At 43.9% G+C, this 16,488-nt stretch overlaps 1 protein-coding gene across 2 annotated transcripts in view; it reads right to left on the bottom strand.

The window, feature by feature from the left end:
- Nucleotides 1-467: 467 nt before the first annotated feature.
- DDC (dopa decarboxylase) overlaps nt 468-16,488 on the bottom strand; it is a 173,237-nt gene continuing 157,216 nt past the window's right edge. For both annotated transcript variants that reach the window (XM_040353312.1, XM_040353313.1), the window contains exons 14-15: nt 7,936-8,156; nt 468-497 (exon numbers count right to left, since the gene is read on the bottom strand). In XM_040353312.1, coding sequence (XP_040209246.1) covers nt 7,950-8,156 — 207 coding nt within the window. In that variant the 3' untranslated portion in view covers nt 468-497; nt 7,936-7,949. The remainder of the gene's footprint in view (nt 498-7,935; nt 8,157-16,488) is intronic.

The raw sequence follows: 16,488 nt of genomic DNA, 5'->3' as shown, positions 1-16,488 counted from the left end.
GGGTGTTCAGCTCATCCATATTTACAACATCTCTGAGCCTGTGTTACTATACCAGCTCCAGCCCAGTATTATGCATTATATGTTTCCTTTAAACCAAATAACATCTTTGTGAAAGAAATCATTGAGAAAGTGTGGTTGGATGGTACTATGGTGTGGTTGGATGGTACTATGGTGTGGTTGGGTGGTACATGCTACTTCTTGTCCCATTTGGTAGGTGGGATCATCTCTCATTTAAAGGTCTCTTCATGGAAGGTTTCCGGAAAATAATTGACATTATGTTAGTTTGTTTATCTTTATTGGTATGCAGCATTTTTTCTGATCACAATGAAGACAACACACTTTGTTTTACATCACAACCTGACATTTATTTCATCTGATCATCATTTCAATAACATTTTTGTCAACAAAAAAAGTAGATATATATATCTCCATTAAAATACTGTATATGTTAAAAAGATTTTTTTTTCAGTGCGCTCCTTGAAAGGTGTCATCCATACCTTTAAAAAAAAAAAAAAGATTTTGTGTCAGTTTTGTTTCACCGTATTTCTGGTTTTGTGCATTCATTTAAAAAAGCATAGCAGATACAATCTGTATTTTCTACAGCCCCCACCTAATAGATATTTCTTTTTTTTGGATACCTTCCGGGGCACTACAGATGCTGGGTGCTTGTTTCCAGCTCACTGTTGCTGGGATAAAGATAAAGGGAGCGCACTGCACATGCCTGGGTTTTGAGAAAAAGAAGTGCGCTGCTGTGGCTCTGGGAACAAGTACCCAACATCCGCTGCCCCCCCCCCCCCCCCCCCCAATAAAATGCAGCCTTACCAGTGCCAATGAACAGGGCCGATCCTAGGGTCACAGGCTCCTGGGTGCAGAAATATTTCTTTGCCGCCCCCACATGGGCGTGGTCATTTTACTAACCCCTCCCCAGTACAAATGTTTCTATGGCAATGACTCAACCGCAGAGATGCTCCCCCACAAAGTCTTCATTACCCTGGGATCCTTACATGATCTATTAACAATAAACAAAATACAGGAAGAGAAGCAGAGTACTTTATTGGGACCTGGAGGAGGGCCTCTCTGATGGACACAGAGAGGGCTTCTGTTAGAGAGCCTGTTAGAAAGAGCCCCCAGACATACTAAAGACATGATACAGGAGATGGTCAGAGACTGCAGACATAGTACAGGAGATGGTCAGAGACTGCAGACATAGTACAGAAGATGGTCAGAGACTGCAGACATAATACAGGAGGTGGTCAGAGACTGCAGACATAGTACAGGAGATGATCAGAGACGGCGGACATAGTACAGGAGATGATCAGAGACGGCGGACATAGTACAGGAGATGGTCAGAGACTGCAGACTTAGTACAGGAGATGGTCAGAGACTGCAGACTTAGTACAGGAGATGGTCAGAGACTGCAGACTTAGTACAGGAGATGGTCAGAGACTGCAGACTTAGTACAGGAGATGGTTAGAGACTGCAGACATAATACAGAAGATGATCAGAGACTGCAGACATAGTAAAGGAGATGGTCAGAGACTACAGACATAGTACAGGAGACAGTCAGAGACTACAGCCAAGGTACAGGAGATGGTTAGAGACTGCAGACATAATACAGAAGATGGTCAGAGACTACAGACATAGTAAAGGAGATGGTCAGAGACTGCAGACATAGTACAGGAGATGGTCATAGACTACAGACATAGTAAAGGAGATGGTCAGAGACTGCAGACATAGTACAGGAGATGGTCAGAGACACATCAGTTCTGGATAGACATATACCTATGCTCAGAACTCCAGTTCTGGACGGACACAAACAAGGAGAGAAGGAGGGAGGGGAGAACTCTGCCACTTCGGCACCCCCACCTCTGCAGGCGCCTGGGTGCACCCTGCCTAGGATCGGCCCTGCCAATGAAATGCATCCTGATCAGTGCCAATTAAATGCAGCTATACCAGTGCCCATGAAATACAGCCTTACCAGTGCCCATGGAATACAACCTTACCAGTGCCCATGAAATACAGCCTTATCAGCAGTGGCGTTGTGTCCATTAAAGGTGCACCGTTGCCACCCCCCCCCCCCCCCTATATGAATAATGGATAGATTCATCTATTCAGCTGTCCGGCCCCTTTTCAGACATGGGGCGCCTGAATTACAGCGGCGGGGGGGGGGGATTTGTGAAGCACCCAATTAGAGCCATAGGCTCTAATAGGCTTCAAAAAAGGTGAACTCTGAGTGCAAAGCATTGCGCTCGGAGTCCACCCAGGTGTGTTAGAAAATTGAATATTTGCTTTTCTAACACTGAACCGCCTCTCCGCCAATCAGGAAGTGCAGGTCTGTTACCAGTCACCTGACGGCTTGCCGCTGTCTGACCTACTGCAAGGTCCCACAGCTTGCTGCCGTCACCTGCTGCCTGACCCTCCACCGAGATAGGGAAAGTGTCGGGCAGACGGCGAGCAGGTGGGGAGTTTCACAGTGACAACTTTTGATGGGCGCAGTGGCATTTGATGGGCACAGTGGCAGTCATTGATAGGCACAGTGAACTTCACACAATTCTGGTCAATTCAATATGGAGGAAGCAGACTGGATCCTGCAGAAAGAAGACAGCTTGGACGCAGAGCTTTATTTGGAGCTCCCATCATCCATGTGTCTCTGTGATTGATGCTGATTACAGTGTATGGTTCAGATGAATACTCCTTCTAAAGGCTGGCTTTTTATTAAGCTCTAGTGAGTTTAAACCCCTAGGGGGAGTGTGTTCTCACGTAGTGGATCTGGAGAGTTCGGTGGAAGGTGCACTCTGTAATCATCTCTAGGAACACCCATGTACACTTTCTGAATCACTGTTTTATTCATAATTCTTCTAAAGACTACTTTGTGGAGTTGGCCACATATCATTTCACTCAACATTAGCGCTGTTTGTAGTATATGACTGACACAGATTTGAACTGTTCTTATGTTTTTTTTACTATTTTTATATTTTGCTAACTTTTAAACAGCTGCTTAGATATGTTGTTCCTTTCTGCTTGTTAAAGCTATAAAGAATACTTTGTCAACATTTATGTTTTTCTCCAGTTGACCATCCTGTGGTCTTTTTGGGTTCAGCAAAACTTTTTTCTGTTTGGCGCCGAGTGGTGTATTGTAGGCCTTTTGATTATACACCTGTTTTCTGATATATATAAAGATAGATAGATACAGTAGAGATATATATCTACACCCTGTTCCAAATTATTATGCAAATTCTATTTCAGTGTCACAAAGATTAAATATTTTGTTTTTCAGTTTAATTTAATGGATGGCATTGTGTCTCAGGGCTCTTTTGATCACTGAAAACAATCCTGGACACCTGTGATAATTAGATTACCAGGTAAGCCCAATTAAAACTACTAAAGGAGGGTGTTCCACATTATTAAAGCGGAGGTTCACCCAAAAATCCACTTTTTGACATTAGCTCCAGCATACTGCTAACATCTGCAGTATGCTGTTTTATTTTTTATTTTTTTTGTACTTATCGTTATATGAGCCCATGTTATCCGGCTCCGAGCGGGGAATCCTGCGGGGAATGGGCGTTTCTAAGCGAAGAGGAGTTGACTGACGGCTGCTAAGGCACGTCACGCCTTCCGAAAATACACAAAGTCACACTCAGGCGTTTACGGCGCCTGCGCCTGCCGTGTAGAGCTGACTGCGCAGGCGCTGTAAACACCCAAGTGTGACTTTCGGTATTTTCGGAAGGCGTGACGCGCTTTAGCAGCCCGTCAATCAACTCCTCTTTGCTTAGGAACGCCTATACCCGGAAGTAATCCCCCCCTCGGAGCCGGATAACAAGGGCTCGTATAACGATAAGTACAAAAAAAAAAAAAGCATACTGCAGATGTTAGCAGTATGCTGGAGGGATGTCAGAAAGTTTATTTTTGGGTGAACCCCCGCTTTAAGCAGAGCACCATTTTCAAGCAATATGGGGAAGAAAAAGGATCTCTCTGCTGCCGAAAAGAGTGAAATAGTTCAATGCCTTGGATGAGGTATGAAAACATTAGATATTTCAAGAAAACTTAAGTGTGATCATCGTAGTACTAAGAGATTTGTGGCAGATTCAGAGCACAGACGGGTTTCGTGCAGATAAAGGCACATTGAGGAAGATTTCTGCCAGATCCATGCATCGGATCAACAGAGCAGCTGCTAAAACACCATTACATAGCAGCTAACAGATATTTGAAGCTGCGGGTGCCTCTGGAGTCCCACGGATATCAAGGTGTAGAGTCCTCCAGAGTCTTGCAACTGTGCATAAACCTTCCATTCGGCCACCACTAACCAATGCTCACAAGCAGAAACGGCTGCATTGGGCAGAAAAATACATAAAGAATTATTTTCAAACAGTTCGGTTCACTGATGAGTGCCGTGCAACCCTTGATGGTCCAGATGGATGGAGTAGTGGATGGTTGGTGGGCGGCCACCCTGTTTTAACAAAACTGCAACATCAGCAAGGCGGTGGTGGAGTCATGTTTTGTGTCGGAATCATGGGAGGAGAGCTGGTCGGCCCCTTTAGGGTCCCTGAAGGTGTAAAGATGACCTCTGCAAAGTATGCAGTGTTCCTGACTGACCACTTCCTTCCCTGGTACAGAAGGAAGAACTATGTTTTCCGTAATAACATCATCTTCATGCATGACAATGCACCATCTCATGCTGCAAAGAATACCTCTGCATCAATGGCTGCTATGGGGATACAAGGAGAGATAGTCATGGTGTGGCCTTCATCCTCCCCTGACCTCAATCCTATTGAGAACCTTTAGAGTGTCCTCAAGCAAAAGATCTATGAGAGTGGGAGGCAGTTTACATCCAAACAGCAGCTCTGGGAGGCTATTCTGACATCTTGCAAACAAATTTTAGCAGAAACTGTCCAAAAACTCACAAGTTCAATGGATGCAAGACTTGTGAAGCTGCTATCAAATAAGGGGTCATATGTTAAAATGTAACGTGACCTGTTAAAATGTTTAAAAAGTTAAAATGTTGTTCAAAGTTTGAAATAGCTTTTGATTTCAGTAAATATGCTGCAAATACAACAAATGACAATTTTCAGTTCCTTACAACCTAGACTGTGTGTAATAATTTGGAACAGTGCATTGTAAGTTTTTTTATTTTGAAAAAACAAACTTTTATCATTAGGAGATTTGTCCAATAAAATTTGAATTGTACTCTTAAAAGTTGATAACATGAGAATTATGCTGAGTGTTGTTTTCATCAATTATTTAGGTAAATGAGAAAAATATTATTGGCATAATAATTTGGATCAGGGTGTATATGAAAATTGATCAATCCTGATGTACTGGCGGACATCTAATTTCTTGAGGCCCAAAAATGTCAGGACAGTACAGACATCCCCAAATGACCCCTTTTTTGGAAAGTAAACCGTCAAAGTTATTTAGTAAGAGGCATGGCAAGTTTTTTGAAGTTATAATTTTTTGTCATAATTGTTTGGAAAATTAAGAAATGAATAAAAAAGATTTTCACACTATTTATTTTTTACAAACTGTCACCAATGAAGTACAGCATATACTGGTGTGGTGGTGATCAGGGACACTGACTGGTGAGAGTACAAACAAATAATATATATTTATTTTTTTACATTTGTATTGTCTTTTTTTATAATTTTTTTGTTTTTAACACATTGTGACCATAGTAACATTTTACTTATCTGGGTAAGTGATAAGGGTCTTTTGTTTATTTATTTTTTACACACTATGATTGCTTATAGCAGTGAATTTAATTTCTATAAGCACGCATTTTACTGAATGAATTTGATTCAGTTTGTTTTTTGTGATTAGCTGTGATTGGCTACAGCTAATCACATGGTATAGATGTGCTGTGATTGGCCCTGTCTGTACCACGTGATCACTGTGAGCAATCATGCACGACTCTTTCTGGGAGGACATCATATGACGTTCACCCAGAATGACAACAGTCCCACTCGGCTGTCAAATTGTTATAGGCTGGGCGGGAACTGGTTAAAATGCAGATTTTAGGCCTGGAGATTACTTAAAATTCCAAAACATTGAGGCTGGGATTCAGAAAGGACTTACGATGACGTATCTCCAGATACGGCGTCGTAAGTCCAAATGTGCGCTGTCGTATCTATGTGCCGTATTCAGGGAACAAGATACGCCTGAATTTTGGCAAGATACGACCGACGTAAGTCTCCTACGCCGTCGTATCTTGGGTGCATATTTACGCTGGCCGCTAGGGGCGCTTCCGTCGATTTACACGTTGAATATGTAAATGAGCTAGATACGCCGATTCACGAACGTACTTGCGCCCGTTGCATTAAGCTACGCCATTTGTGTAAGGCGTACGTCCGGCGTAACTTTACTCCTCTTAAAGCAGGTTAGGGTATGGACGTCGGAAACGTCGAAACAGCCGTCGTATTTTATGTTGTTTATGTAAGTCGTACGTGAATGGGGCTGGGCGTAGGTTACGTTCACGTCGCATGAATGGACCCGCCGTATCTTAGGGAGTATATTCGACGTGATTCTGAGCATGCGCGCGCATGCGCTGTTCGTTCGGCCATGCATTTACATGGGGTCACGCTTCATTATAATACAACACACCCACTGCCTTGCTACTTTGAATTACGCGGGCTTACGCCGGCCCATTTATGTTACCCCGGCGCAAGAAAGGGAGCAAGTGCTTTGTGAATATAGTACGAGCCTCTCCAAGTTACGTTGGCGTAGCGCATATCAGATGCGCTACACCTATCTAAAGATGCGCCGATCTCTCTGAATCCCGGCCTATGTATTTTCTGAAAGCAGAGAATCTGTACATTAGGTTCTTTGTCTCAGTGATAGTAGCTGTTTTCATTTGCATGTGATCTATATTGTTTTTCAACTGTTTTGTCTTGCAGAAAGGCATTTGGGGCCAGATTCACAGACGAGATACGACGTTGTATCTCCTGATACGACGTTGTATCTCCTGATACGACGTCGTATCTCTCAGACTATCTATGCGACTGATTCATAGAATCAGATACGCATAGATAGCCAGAAGATCCGACAGGTGTAATTGTTGTACACTGTCGGATCTTAGGATGCAGTACCGTGGCCGCCGCTGGGGGGAGTTCGCGTCGTAAACCAGCGTCGGGTATGCAAATTAGGAGTTATGGCGATTCACGATGGATTTTAGTGTTCGCTACGTCGCCACTAGTCTAGTTTCCCGTCGCAAAGTTAGTCGTCGTTTTTGGTGCCTTAACTTTACACAGCAATCGTATTGCTGTATAAAGTATGGCCGTCATTCCCGCGTCGAAATTTAAAAATGAACGTCGTTTGCGTAAGCCGTCCGGGAATACGTAATTACGCTACGCGCGTCGCCGTTCGGAAAAATGACGTCACGGCGCGCAAAGCACGACAGGAATTACGAAACTGAGCATGCGCAGTAGGTCCGGTGCGGGAGCGCGCCTAATTTAAATGGCACATGCCCATTTGAATTGGCCCGCCTTGCGCCGGAGGCCGCCGGCGTAAGTTTTCATCGCAAGTGCTTGGTGAATCAGGCACTTGCGATGAAAACTTGCGGCGGTGTAACGTATCTACGATACGTTACGCCGCCGCTCCCCTACGTGAATCTGGCCCCTGATTCCTAGGAGATCAAAAGGTTGATTTACTAAACAGAATGTTCACTTTGCAAAGGGATTATACCCAGAGTTTAGAGAAATGAGAAGATCTGACTTCCATCATCCAATCGCGTGCAAATGAAAATACAGATTTTTTTTATTTTGTATGCACATGATTGGGTATATTTTGAAAAACTACATTCACTAAACTCTGGGGGGAAATTCTGTGCTTTCAGTAAAGAAACCCACCAAAAAGAAGTGGAATTGGAATGGTTCTGTATGCAAGAATAAAATCCAAAAGTCAATAAACTGGGGGAAAAGTGGGGGTCCAAAAGTAGATTCTCACCTTTTCACATTATATTACTTTTGTTCTCCTTTTTCCATTAGGATTTCAGTGGCCAGTTCTTCAATATGTTTCCAGGCAAATGTAATGTGTTTAGATTCAACAGTTCGAGCACAAACAGCAAAACGTAAAATAAATTTATCTTCTAAGCAGCATGGCACAATATGGATTTTCTTCACATTATTTATCTTGTGTAGAAGTGCTTTATTTACTTCATTGGATCCCTATAATGAAAAATAAATAAATAAAAATTATCACCAGTGCTAAGCAGCAAGAGCAGAAAAGTAATCAACTTTGTAAATAGTGTTCATTTCCTAGCTTGATCTACTATTATTATATAAGGAAGTTTCCAGTTTAAATTTTGCTAGTTACCAAGTGGAAATGTAAAACACAAAGGGGTTGATTTGCTAAAACTGGAGAGTGCAAATTTTTTTTCTGCGTTTTGCATTTAAAGCGGTAGTTCCCCCTCAAAAATTTTTTACCCTTAGATTGATGCTCATTTTGTCTAGGGGAATCGGCTAGTTGTTTTAAAGTCGAAGCTGTACTTACCGTTGTAGAGAGCGATCTTCTCCGCCGCTTCCGGGTATGGTCTTCGGGACTGGGCGTTCCTATTTTGATTGACAGTCGCATCCATCGCGTCACGAGTAGCCGAAAGAAGCCGAACGTCAGTGTGGCTCTATACGGCGCCTGCGCACCGACGTTCGGCTACTTTCGGAAAATCGTGACGCAATAGATGCGACCGTCGGAAGCCTGTCAATCAAGAAGGAACGCCCAGTGCCAAAGACCATACCCGGAAGCGGCGGAGAAGATCGCTCTCTGCAACGGTAAGTACAGCTTCGATTTTAAAACAACTAGCCGATTACCCTAGACAAAATGAGCCTCAATCTAAGGGTAAAACATTTTTTGAGGGGGAACTACCGCTTTAATAGCCTTCAATGGAATCGCACCAGAAACGCAAGTGTTGTATTTGTGATGCGATTTTTGATGTGTTTTGCCTTTTTATTTTTCTGTTTAAAACAATGTATACAGGGAGTGCAGAATTATTAGGCAAATGAGTATTTTGACCACATCATCCTCTTTATGCATGTTGTCTTACTCCAAGCTGTATAGGCTCGAAAGCCTACTACCAATTAAGCATATTAGGGGATGTGCATCTCTGTAATGAGAAGGTGTGTGGTCTAATGACATCAACACCCTATATCAGGTGTGCATAATTATTAGTCAACTTCCTTTCCTTTGGCAAAATGGGTCAAAAGAAAAACTTGACAGGCTCAGAAAAGTAAAAAATAGTGAGATATCTTGCAGAGGGATGCAGCACTCTTAAAATTGCAAAGCTTCTGAAGCGTGATCATCGAACAATCAAGTGTTTCATTCAAAATAGTCAACAGGGTCGCAAGAAGCGTGTGGAATAACCAAGGCGCAAAATAACTGCCCATGAACTGAGAAAAGTCAAGCGTGCAGCTGCCAAGATGCCACTTGCCACCAGTTTGGCCATATTTCAGAGCTGCAACATCACTAGAGTGCCCAAAAGCACAAGGTGTGCAATACTCAGAGACATGGCCAAGGTAAGAAAGGCTGAAAGACGACCACCACTGAACAAGACACACAAGCTGAAACGTCAAGACTGGGCCAAGAAATATCTCAAGACTGATTTTTCTAAGGTTTTATGGACTGATGAAATGAGAGTGAGTCTTGATGGGCCAGATGGATGGGCCCGTGGCTGGATTGGTAAAGGGCAGAGAGCTCCAGTCCGACTCAGACGCCAGCAAGGTGGAGGTGGAGTACTGGTTTGGGCTGGTATCATCAAAGATGAGCTTGTGGGGCCTTTTCGGGTTGAGGATGGAGTCAAGCTCAACTCCCAGTCCTACTGCCAGTTTCTGGAAGACACCTTCTTCAAGCAGTGGTACAGGAAGAAGTCTGCATCCTTCAAGAAAAACATGATTTTCATGCAGGACAATGCTCCATCACACGCGTCCAAGTACTCCACAGCGTGGCTGGCAAGAAAGGGTATAAAAGAAGAAAAACCAATGACATGGCCTCCTTGTTCACCTGATCTGAACCCCATTGAGAACCTGTGGTCCATCATCAAATGTGAGATTTACAAGGAGGGAAAACAGTACACCTCTCTGAACAGTGTCTGGGAGGCTGTGGTTGCTGCTGCACGAAATGTTGATGGTGAACAGATCAAAACACTGACAGAATCCATGGATGGCAGGCTTTTGAGTGTCCTTGCAAAGAAAGGTGGCTATATTGGTCACTGATTTGTTTTTGAATGTCAGAAATGTATATTTGTGAATGTTGAGATGTTATATTGGTTTCACTGGTAAAAATAAATAATTGAAATGGGTATATATTTTTTTTTTGTTAAGTTGCCTAATAATTATGCACAGTAATAGTCACCTGCACACACAGATATCCCCCTAAAATAGCTAAAACTAAAAACTACTTCCAAAAATATTCAGCTTTGATATTAATGATTTTTTTGGGTTCATTGAGAACATGGTTGTTGTTCAATAATAAAATTAATCCTCAAAAATACAACTTGCCTAATAATTCTGCACTCCCTGTAAGAAGGGGGCCTGGGAAGCCAGCTGTGGCATCCTTAACACCCAATGAGTCATCAGCTGTCCACTGACAAGCTAAATGTAAAAATAAAAATAAAAATTGCCGTTATAAAACAAACGGCATGGGGCCCCCCGATGTCCATGCCAGGCCCTTGTCGGGGTCTACGGGCGGGGGATTTATTGGAATCTGGAAGCTACCTTTAACAGGGGGGCCCCCAGATCCTGCCTCTCCCCCGTATGTGCACGGGTAAATCATACCCTTACCCATTCACCCCAAGAAGTAGTAAAATGTGAAAAAGACAAGAGCTGGCTTTTGACAAAAATAACTCTAAGCCATCTTCTCCTGATGCCGTCTTCTCCTGTTGCTGTCTTCTTACCCACCTTCTTACCCACAAAAAAAAAAACACGCTCCTCTTCTGTGGCTTTCTTCCTCCGTTGGGTTGTCATCCGCTGTGTGGCATCATTTATATAGTCATGGGGTGTGGCCATCCCACGATGTCACCTGGAGAGCACGCCCCTTGTGATTTCACAAGGGGTGGGCTCTCTGGGTGATGTCATCGGATGGCCACACACCATGGTTATATAAGAGATGCCACACAGCGGGCGACAACAAAACGGAGGAAGACAGAAGAAAAACTGCTTTTTTGGGGGGTAACTGGCAGCGAGGAAGAACACCGCACCAGGAGAAGATGTCATCGGGAGAAGTTGGCTCGGAGCTGTTTTTTCTACATTTCACTGCTTTTTGGGGTGAATGGGTAGGGGTACGATGCCCATTCACATAGGGGGTGGGATCTGGGGGACCCCTTGTTAAAGGGGGCTTCCAGATTTCAATGAGCCCCCCACCCACAGACCCAACAACCACCGGCCAGGGTTGTCAGGAAGAGGCCATTGTCCCCATAAACATGGGGCAAGGTGCTTTGGGGGGGAGGGGCCTGACCTGGAGAGGAACCCCGCGCTGTTTTTTTGCAATTTGTTATTTTTTTGCATTCAGCTGTCAACAGGGAACCCCGCTGACAGTTGATGACTCTTCGGTTGTTAAGGATGCAGCAATCGGCTTTTAGGCCCCCTCCTTAGTAACCAGCTATATGCAGTGTGTTAAAAGAAGAAACAAATCCGTAAAACGCATGCAAAAACACAAACACAAGGGTTTGAAAAACACAAAATGCATTGCAAAACATGCCTGAAAAATGCATCAAGCGCAGCCACATAGTTGTGAATCTAGACTTAGTCAGTCAACCAACCAAAGTATTGCCATGCCTGTGTGAGGATTCAATTGTGAACTACTGACTGTTTTAAACCTCATGCTTGTAAGAATGATTTAACCAATTGAATACCAGCCTATATATCCCATTCATTTCCAGAATTTTTTTCAGTGCTGTGATAGTTTAAGTAACAATTACTCAGTCATGCAACACGGTCTTGTAGATCCTGGACCTGCTCTGTGACATCAGCTGACAGCGGGCTTTTGTCCGCTGTTGGCTGCATCTGGGTCACAGGAGTGCACTTCTGTGACCCACATGAGAAGTATGGCCAAACAGGCTTTGACTGTATTTCTGCTTTAATGACCGCTGTTCTTTTCCTTTTACCATATAAAGAGAAAGATTACCTACATTTACTTTTCATCTCTTTACCTTTAAAAAATAATTCCACAATCATCACAATCATTGGTGGCTAGCAGCACTTTTTTTTTTAGGCCTCGTACACACGACCGAACATGTCTGCTGAAACTGGTCCGACGGACCAGTTTCCGCGGACATGTTCGGTCGTCTGTACGGCCGACCGGACAATTTTCCGGCGGATCGGACAGGTTTCCAGTGGACAAATGTTTCTTAGCATGCTAAGAAACATGTCTGCTGGAAGCCTGTCCGTCGGACATGTTCGGTCGTCTGTACGACTCACCGGACATGACCGCTCGGCCGAAAGCCCTCGCATTGCGTCGAAGTGATTCGCCGCATGCGTGGAAGCATTGACCTTCCAGGGTCACGCACGTCGCCGCGACGGCGCGGCCATGTCATCTTGTTCGCTGTCCGCGGGAAATTTGGTCTGATGGTGTGTACAGCCATCAGACCAAAATCCGCCAGCGGACATGTCCGATGAAAACGGTCCCCGGACCGTTTTCATCGGACATGTCCCATCGTGTGTACGAGGCCTCACTCAATTTTTTTTTTTCCCAGGAAACTTTCATTACATACAGACTGTTCAATATCTATATACGTTTATATGGATATAAATGCAAGGGAAGAATAGGCCAAAAGGCACAATAAAGAATGGAAAGGATTGTCTAAACAGATTGTATTAAAAACAAAAAGAAGAGAAAGGGGGAGGAAGGGCTTGAGGTACTTTAACCCCACCCCCACACACACACTTAAAAAAAAAAAAAATCCCACAGTTAAAACAATCCCACAATCTATGGTGGTCAATGGCACTTTAAACCCCCCCCACTCCCCAAACCATCCAACATTTATTGGTGATCAGTTGCTTTAAAAGCCCTACCTTTACCTTCGACCTTCTGCAAACCTCCTTCCTGCTGTGTTTACAAACATTCAGCACTCACCTTACTACTCCTCCTCCACCGTGAGGCTCCATTCACACCTTGGCGATAAAACGCCCGATGTTCGATACGCTGGAGGGGCGAATTTCCATTGCGGTCTATGAGATGGTTCACATCTCATGCCAAACGCTGTACGCCTGCCGCCTGAAAACAAGTCCCGGACCCTTTTTTTCAGGCGGAATTGGCGTTTGGCCATAGACAGCAATGGAAAGGATTTGTTAAAAAAAAAAAAGTTAAACGAATCGCGGCAAAATACGCTGCGTACGCGGCGTTACTTGTCGCCTAGGTGTAAATGCAGCCTGAATGTGGGTTAAATGTTTGTAAACACAAGAAGTGATTATACTTGTGATGGCTGCAATTGGTTTACAGTGATCACAAAATACAGAGCCACTTTGTATAACATGTATTTGTGTCCAGATACAGACTACTCATATTGATTAAGAACGATACAGGCCTATAGCAAAACCATGTGATGTTTCTTTCAAAGGATGGTGGCGGGTGAGGAGCCACGTACGGATGACCTCATCCACTGCCATCCTTTGAAACAAACAGAACATCGTAGTGCTATATGCCTATATTGTTCTAAATCAATGTGCGTAGTCCGTATCTGGACACAAATACATTTTAAATGTTTGCACAGTGAGCACTTAGATCTCCCTTCTTTTTATACTTATATGGTCTGGTACCCCTACTGAGATTAACGTTCTGTGAGGAAAAGCTCTTATTGATCTGGTTCTGCTACCTACCTTATGTGTGGGATCTGCTTGCATGACTGTTAGCTCAGAGTCCCTAATTTCTGAGGTGAGCGTAGAACATAGATCGGAGGTGGAGGGAATTTTACCATTATTGAAAATATTGATCTTCACCGTTGAAGTCGTATTCTGGGACTTGTTGTTCATCAGCATCTCCGACCTTACTCAAGTATAACAGTTCTTTCAGCTCCACTACAACTGCCTCTTGTATTTCTTCATCACTGAGCTCCCGATCTCTCACTAGACCCACTGATTTATTGACTTAATCCCTTGAGCTCCTTCAAGGTTGGCAGTGCTATCTTCCTCAAGCATCACCCACGCTTCCCTTCTGGGTCCCTAGCTTGGCACTCCAGATACTTCTCAAGATTCACCCCTGCTAATCGGCGAGGTCCCTGGCTTGACTCACAAGGCTGCCCTGCAAGCGTCTCCTCCACGGGTCGGGTCCCTGACTTGATCACCACCTGAAGTTTCCTTATTCTCCACCGTGTCCGTTTGGTGAGATTATGGTTCCGGTACTTTCTTCAGTTACTCACTGGGGTCCCTGGTAAAGGTGGTTAATCCCTTTGTTGCGCTGGCTTACCTTTTATCTCTGACCACTGACAGGTTTTCTGGCCGACAGAACTTTCACTTTCGGTTTAACTGCAAGCGCAGTCCCAACCCTGTGCTGCCTTCTTACTTCTGGAGAGGCCCTCACACAGCCTGGCAGCCAGATGCCCCCGAGATAGGCCCAATCTCTGGCCTAGCAGCCAAAGGCATATGACACACGTCCACCCAGACAGCTGTCCAGGTGGCACAGAACAGCGATCACCTGACTTTACCTGAATATATATAAAGACAAAAAGTTGGGACTTTAAATGTAGCATATGACAGACCATAAAATGTACAAAAGTATTTTTTATAAAAGTATTTATTGTCAAAGAGTATATCTAGCACATAAGAAAATACACGCAGAATCAATATATGTACAGAACACAAATACTGCTTTTATATTGGTGTCAAGGCACATGCTAGTGGCAGGTATACAGGGCTCCATATGATGAGTAAGATATAAAAATAGTAAAAGCTATAAGGAAATAGGACTAGGAGGAACATGGTGGATTAAAGTCATGACTGCATCCTGAATAGGACCGACACGTTTCATGGTAAAAAACACTCATCAGGGGCAAATGCGTCAACATGTCTAAAAAAGACCAATAAATTTAATAAGAACCTCAGAGGATAATGTAGGTATGTATAATAGCAAGGAAGAGAAATATCCAATCCTACAAAACTTACATGAAGCTGTTAGGAAAGACATTCGGTATGGTCCACCCAGGAACCCGTGTGGTATCCTGTCCTGGGAGCTCAGGTTTATACCCATAACTTTGTATGTGCGTGCCCTGCCCTGCCCGTGGGTCTTCTGACCCATGGGCAGGGCACGCACATACAAAGTATCCCAAAAGTTAGTAACCTCCATAGGACCTCCATAGGACTTTAATCCACCATGTTCCTCCTATATCCTTATAGCTTTTACTATTATCATATCTTACTCATCATATGGAGCCATGTATACCTATATATATTTAAAGTATTCGTGTTCTGTACATACATTGATTCTGCATGTATATTTTATATGCTAGATATACTCTTTGACAATAAATCATTTTATAAAAAATACTTTTGTACATTTTTATGGTCTGTCATATGCTTCATTTAAAGTCCCCAAATTTTTGGCCCAGATTCAGAAAGAATGGCATAACTTTCGGTGGGCGTAGCGCATCTCATATACGCTACTCCGCCGTAACTTAGAGAGGCGAGTACCGTATTCAGAAAGAACTTGCGCCCTAAGTTAGGGCGGCGTAGCGTAAATGGGCCAGCGTAAGCCCGCCTAATTCAAATTATCAAGGCAAGTGGGCGTGTTGTATTCCAATGAGCCGTGACCCCATGTAAATGAGTGGCCGATCGAACGGCGCATGCGCGCATGCTCAGAGTCACGTCGCAAAAACTCCCTAAGATACGTCGGCTCAATGCTTTGTCGACGTGAACGTAACATACGCCCAGCCCCATTCACCTACGACTTACGCAAACGACGTAAAATACGCCGCTGTTCCGACGTTTCCGACGTCCATACCTTAACATGACTTACCCCTGCTTTATGAGCAGTATCTACGCCTTACGTAAACGGCGTAGCTATATCCTACCGGCGCAAGTACGTTTCTGAATCGGCGTATCTAGGTCATTTGCATATTCCACACGTAAATCTACGGAAGCGCCCCTAGCGGCCAGCGTAAATATGCACCCAAGATACAATGGCGTAGGAGACTTACGTCGGTCGTATCTTGGCCAAATTCAGGCGTAACTGCCTTTATGAATCAGCGCATAGATACGACGGCGCTCATTTGGACTTACGACGGTGTATCTGGAGATACGCCGTCGTAAGTCCTTTCTGAATCTGGGCCTTTGTCTTTATAACCAAGATAGGGATGGAGACACGTCTTTTGTGCCTCATCTAAAGTCCCGCCCATTTTTTATTTCTTACCTGAATATATAGGTTCTCCCAGCATATATAGGTTCTCCCAGTTTAAGAAAACCCCTGCCCATTGGCTGAGATACCTCATATACCCATAACCTGACCTTGGATTGCCCTTCTCATATCTAGTACTACCAAGTTCCCGGCCACCTAGTGGTAGAAGAGAAAAGTTCAACAAGG

The sequence above is a fragment of the Rana temporaria genome, chromosome 5 (assembly GCF_905171775.1).
Source record: "Rana temporaria chromosome 5, aRanTem1.1, whole genome shotgun sequence".
NCBI lineage: Eukaryota > Metazoa > Chordata > Amphibia > Anura > Ranidae > Rana > Rana temporaria.
Note: the sequence above shows the minus strand (reverse complement) of the source record. Positions and strands in the feature narration are given on the sequence as shown.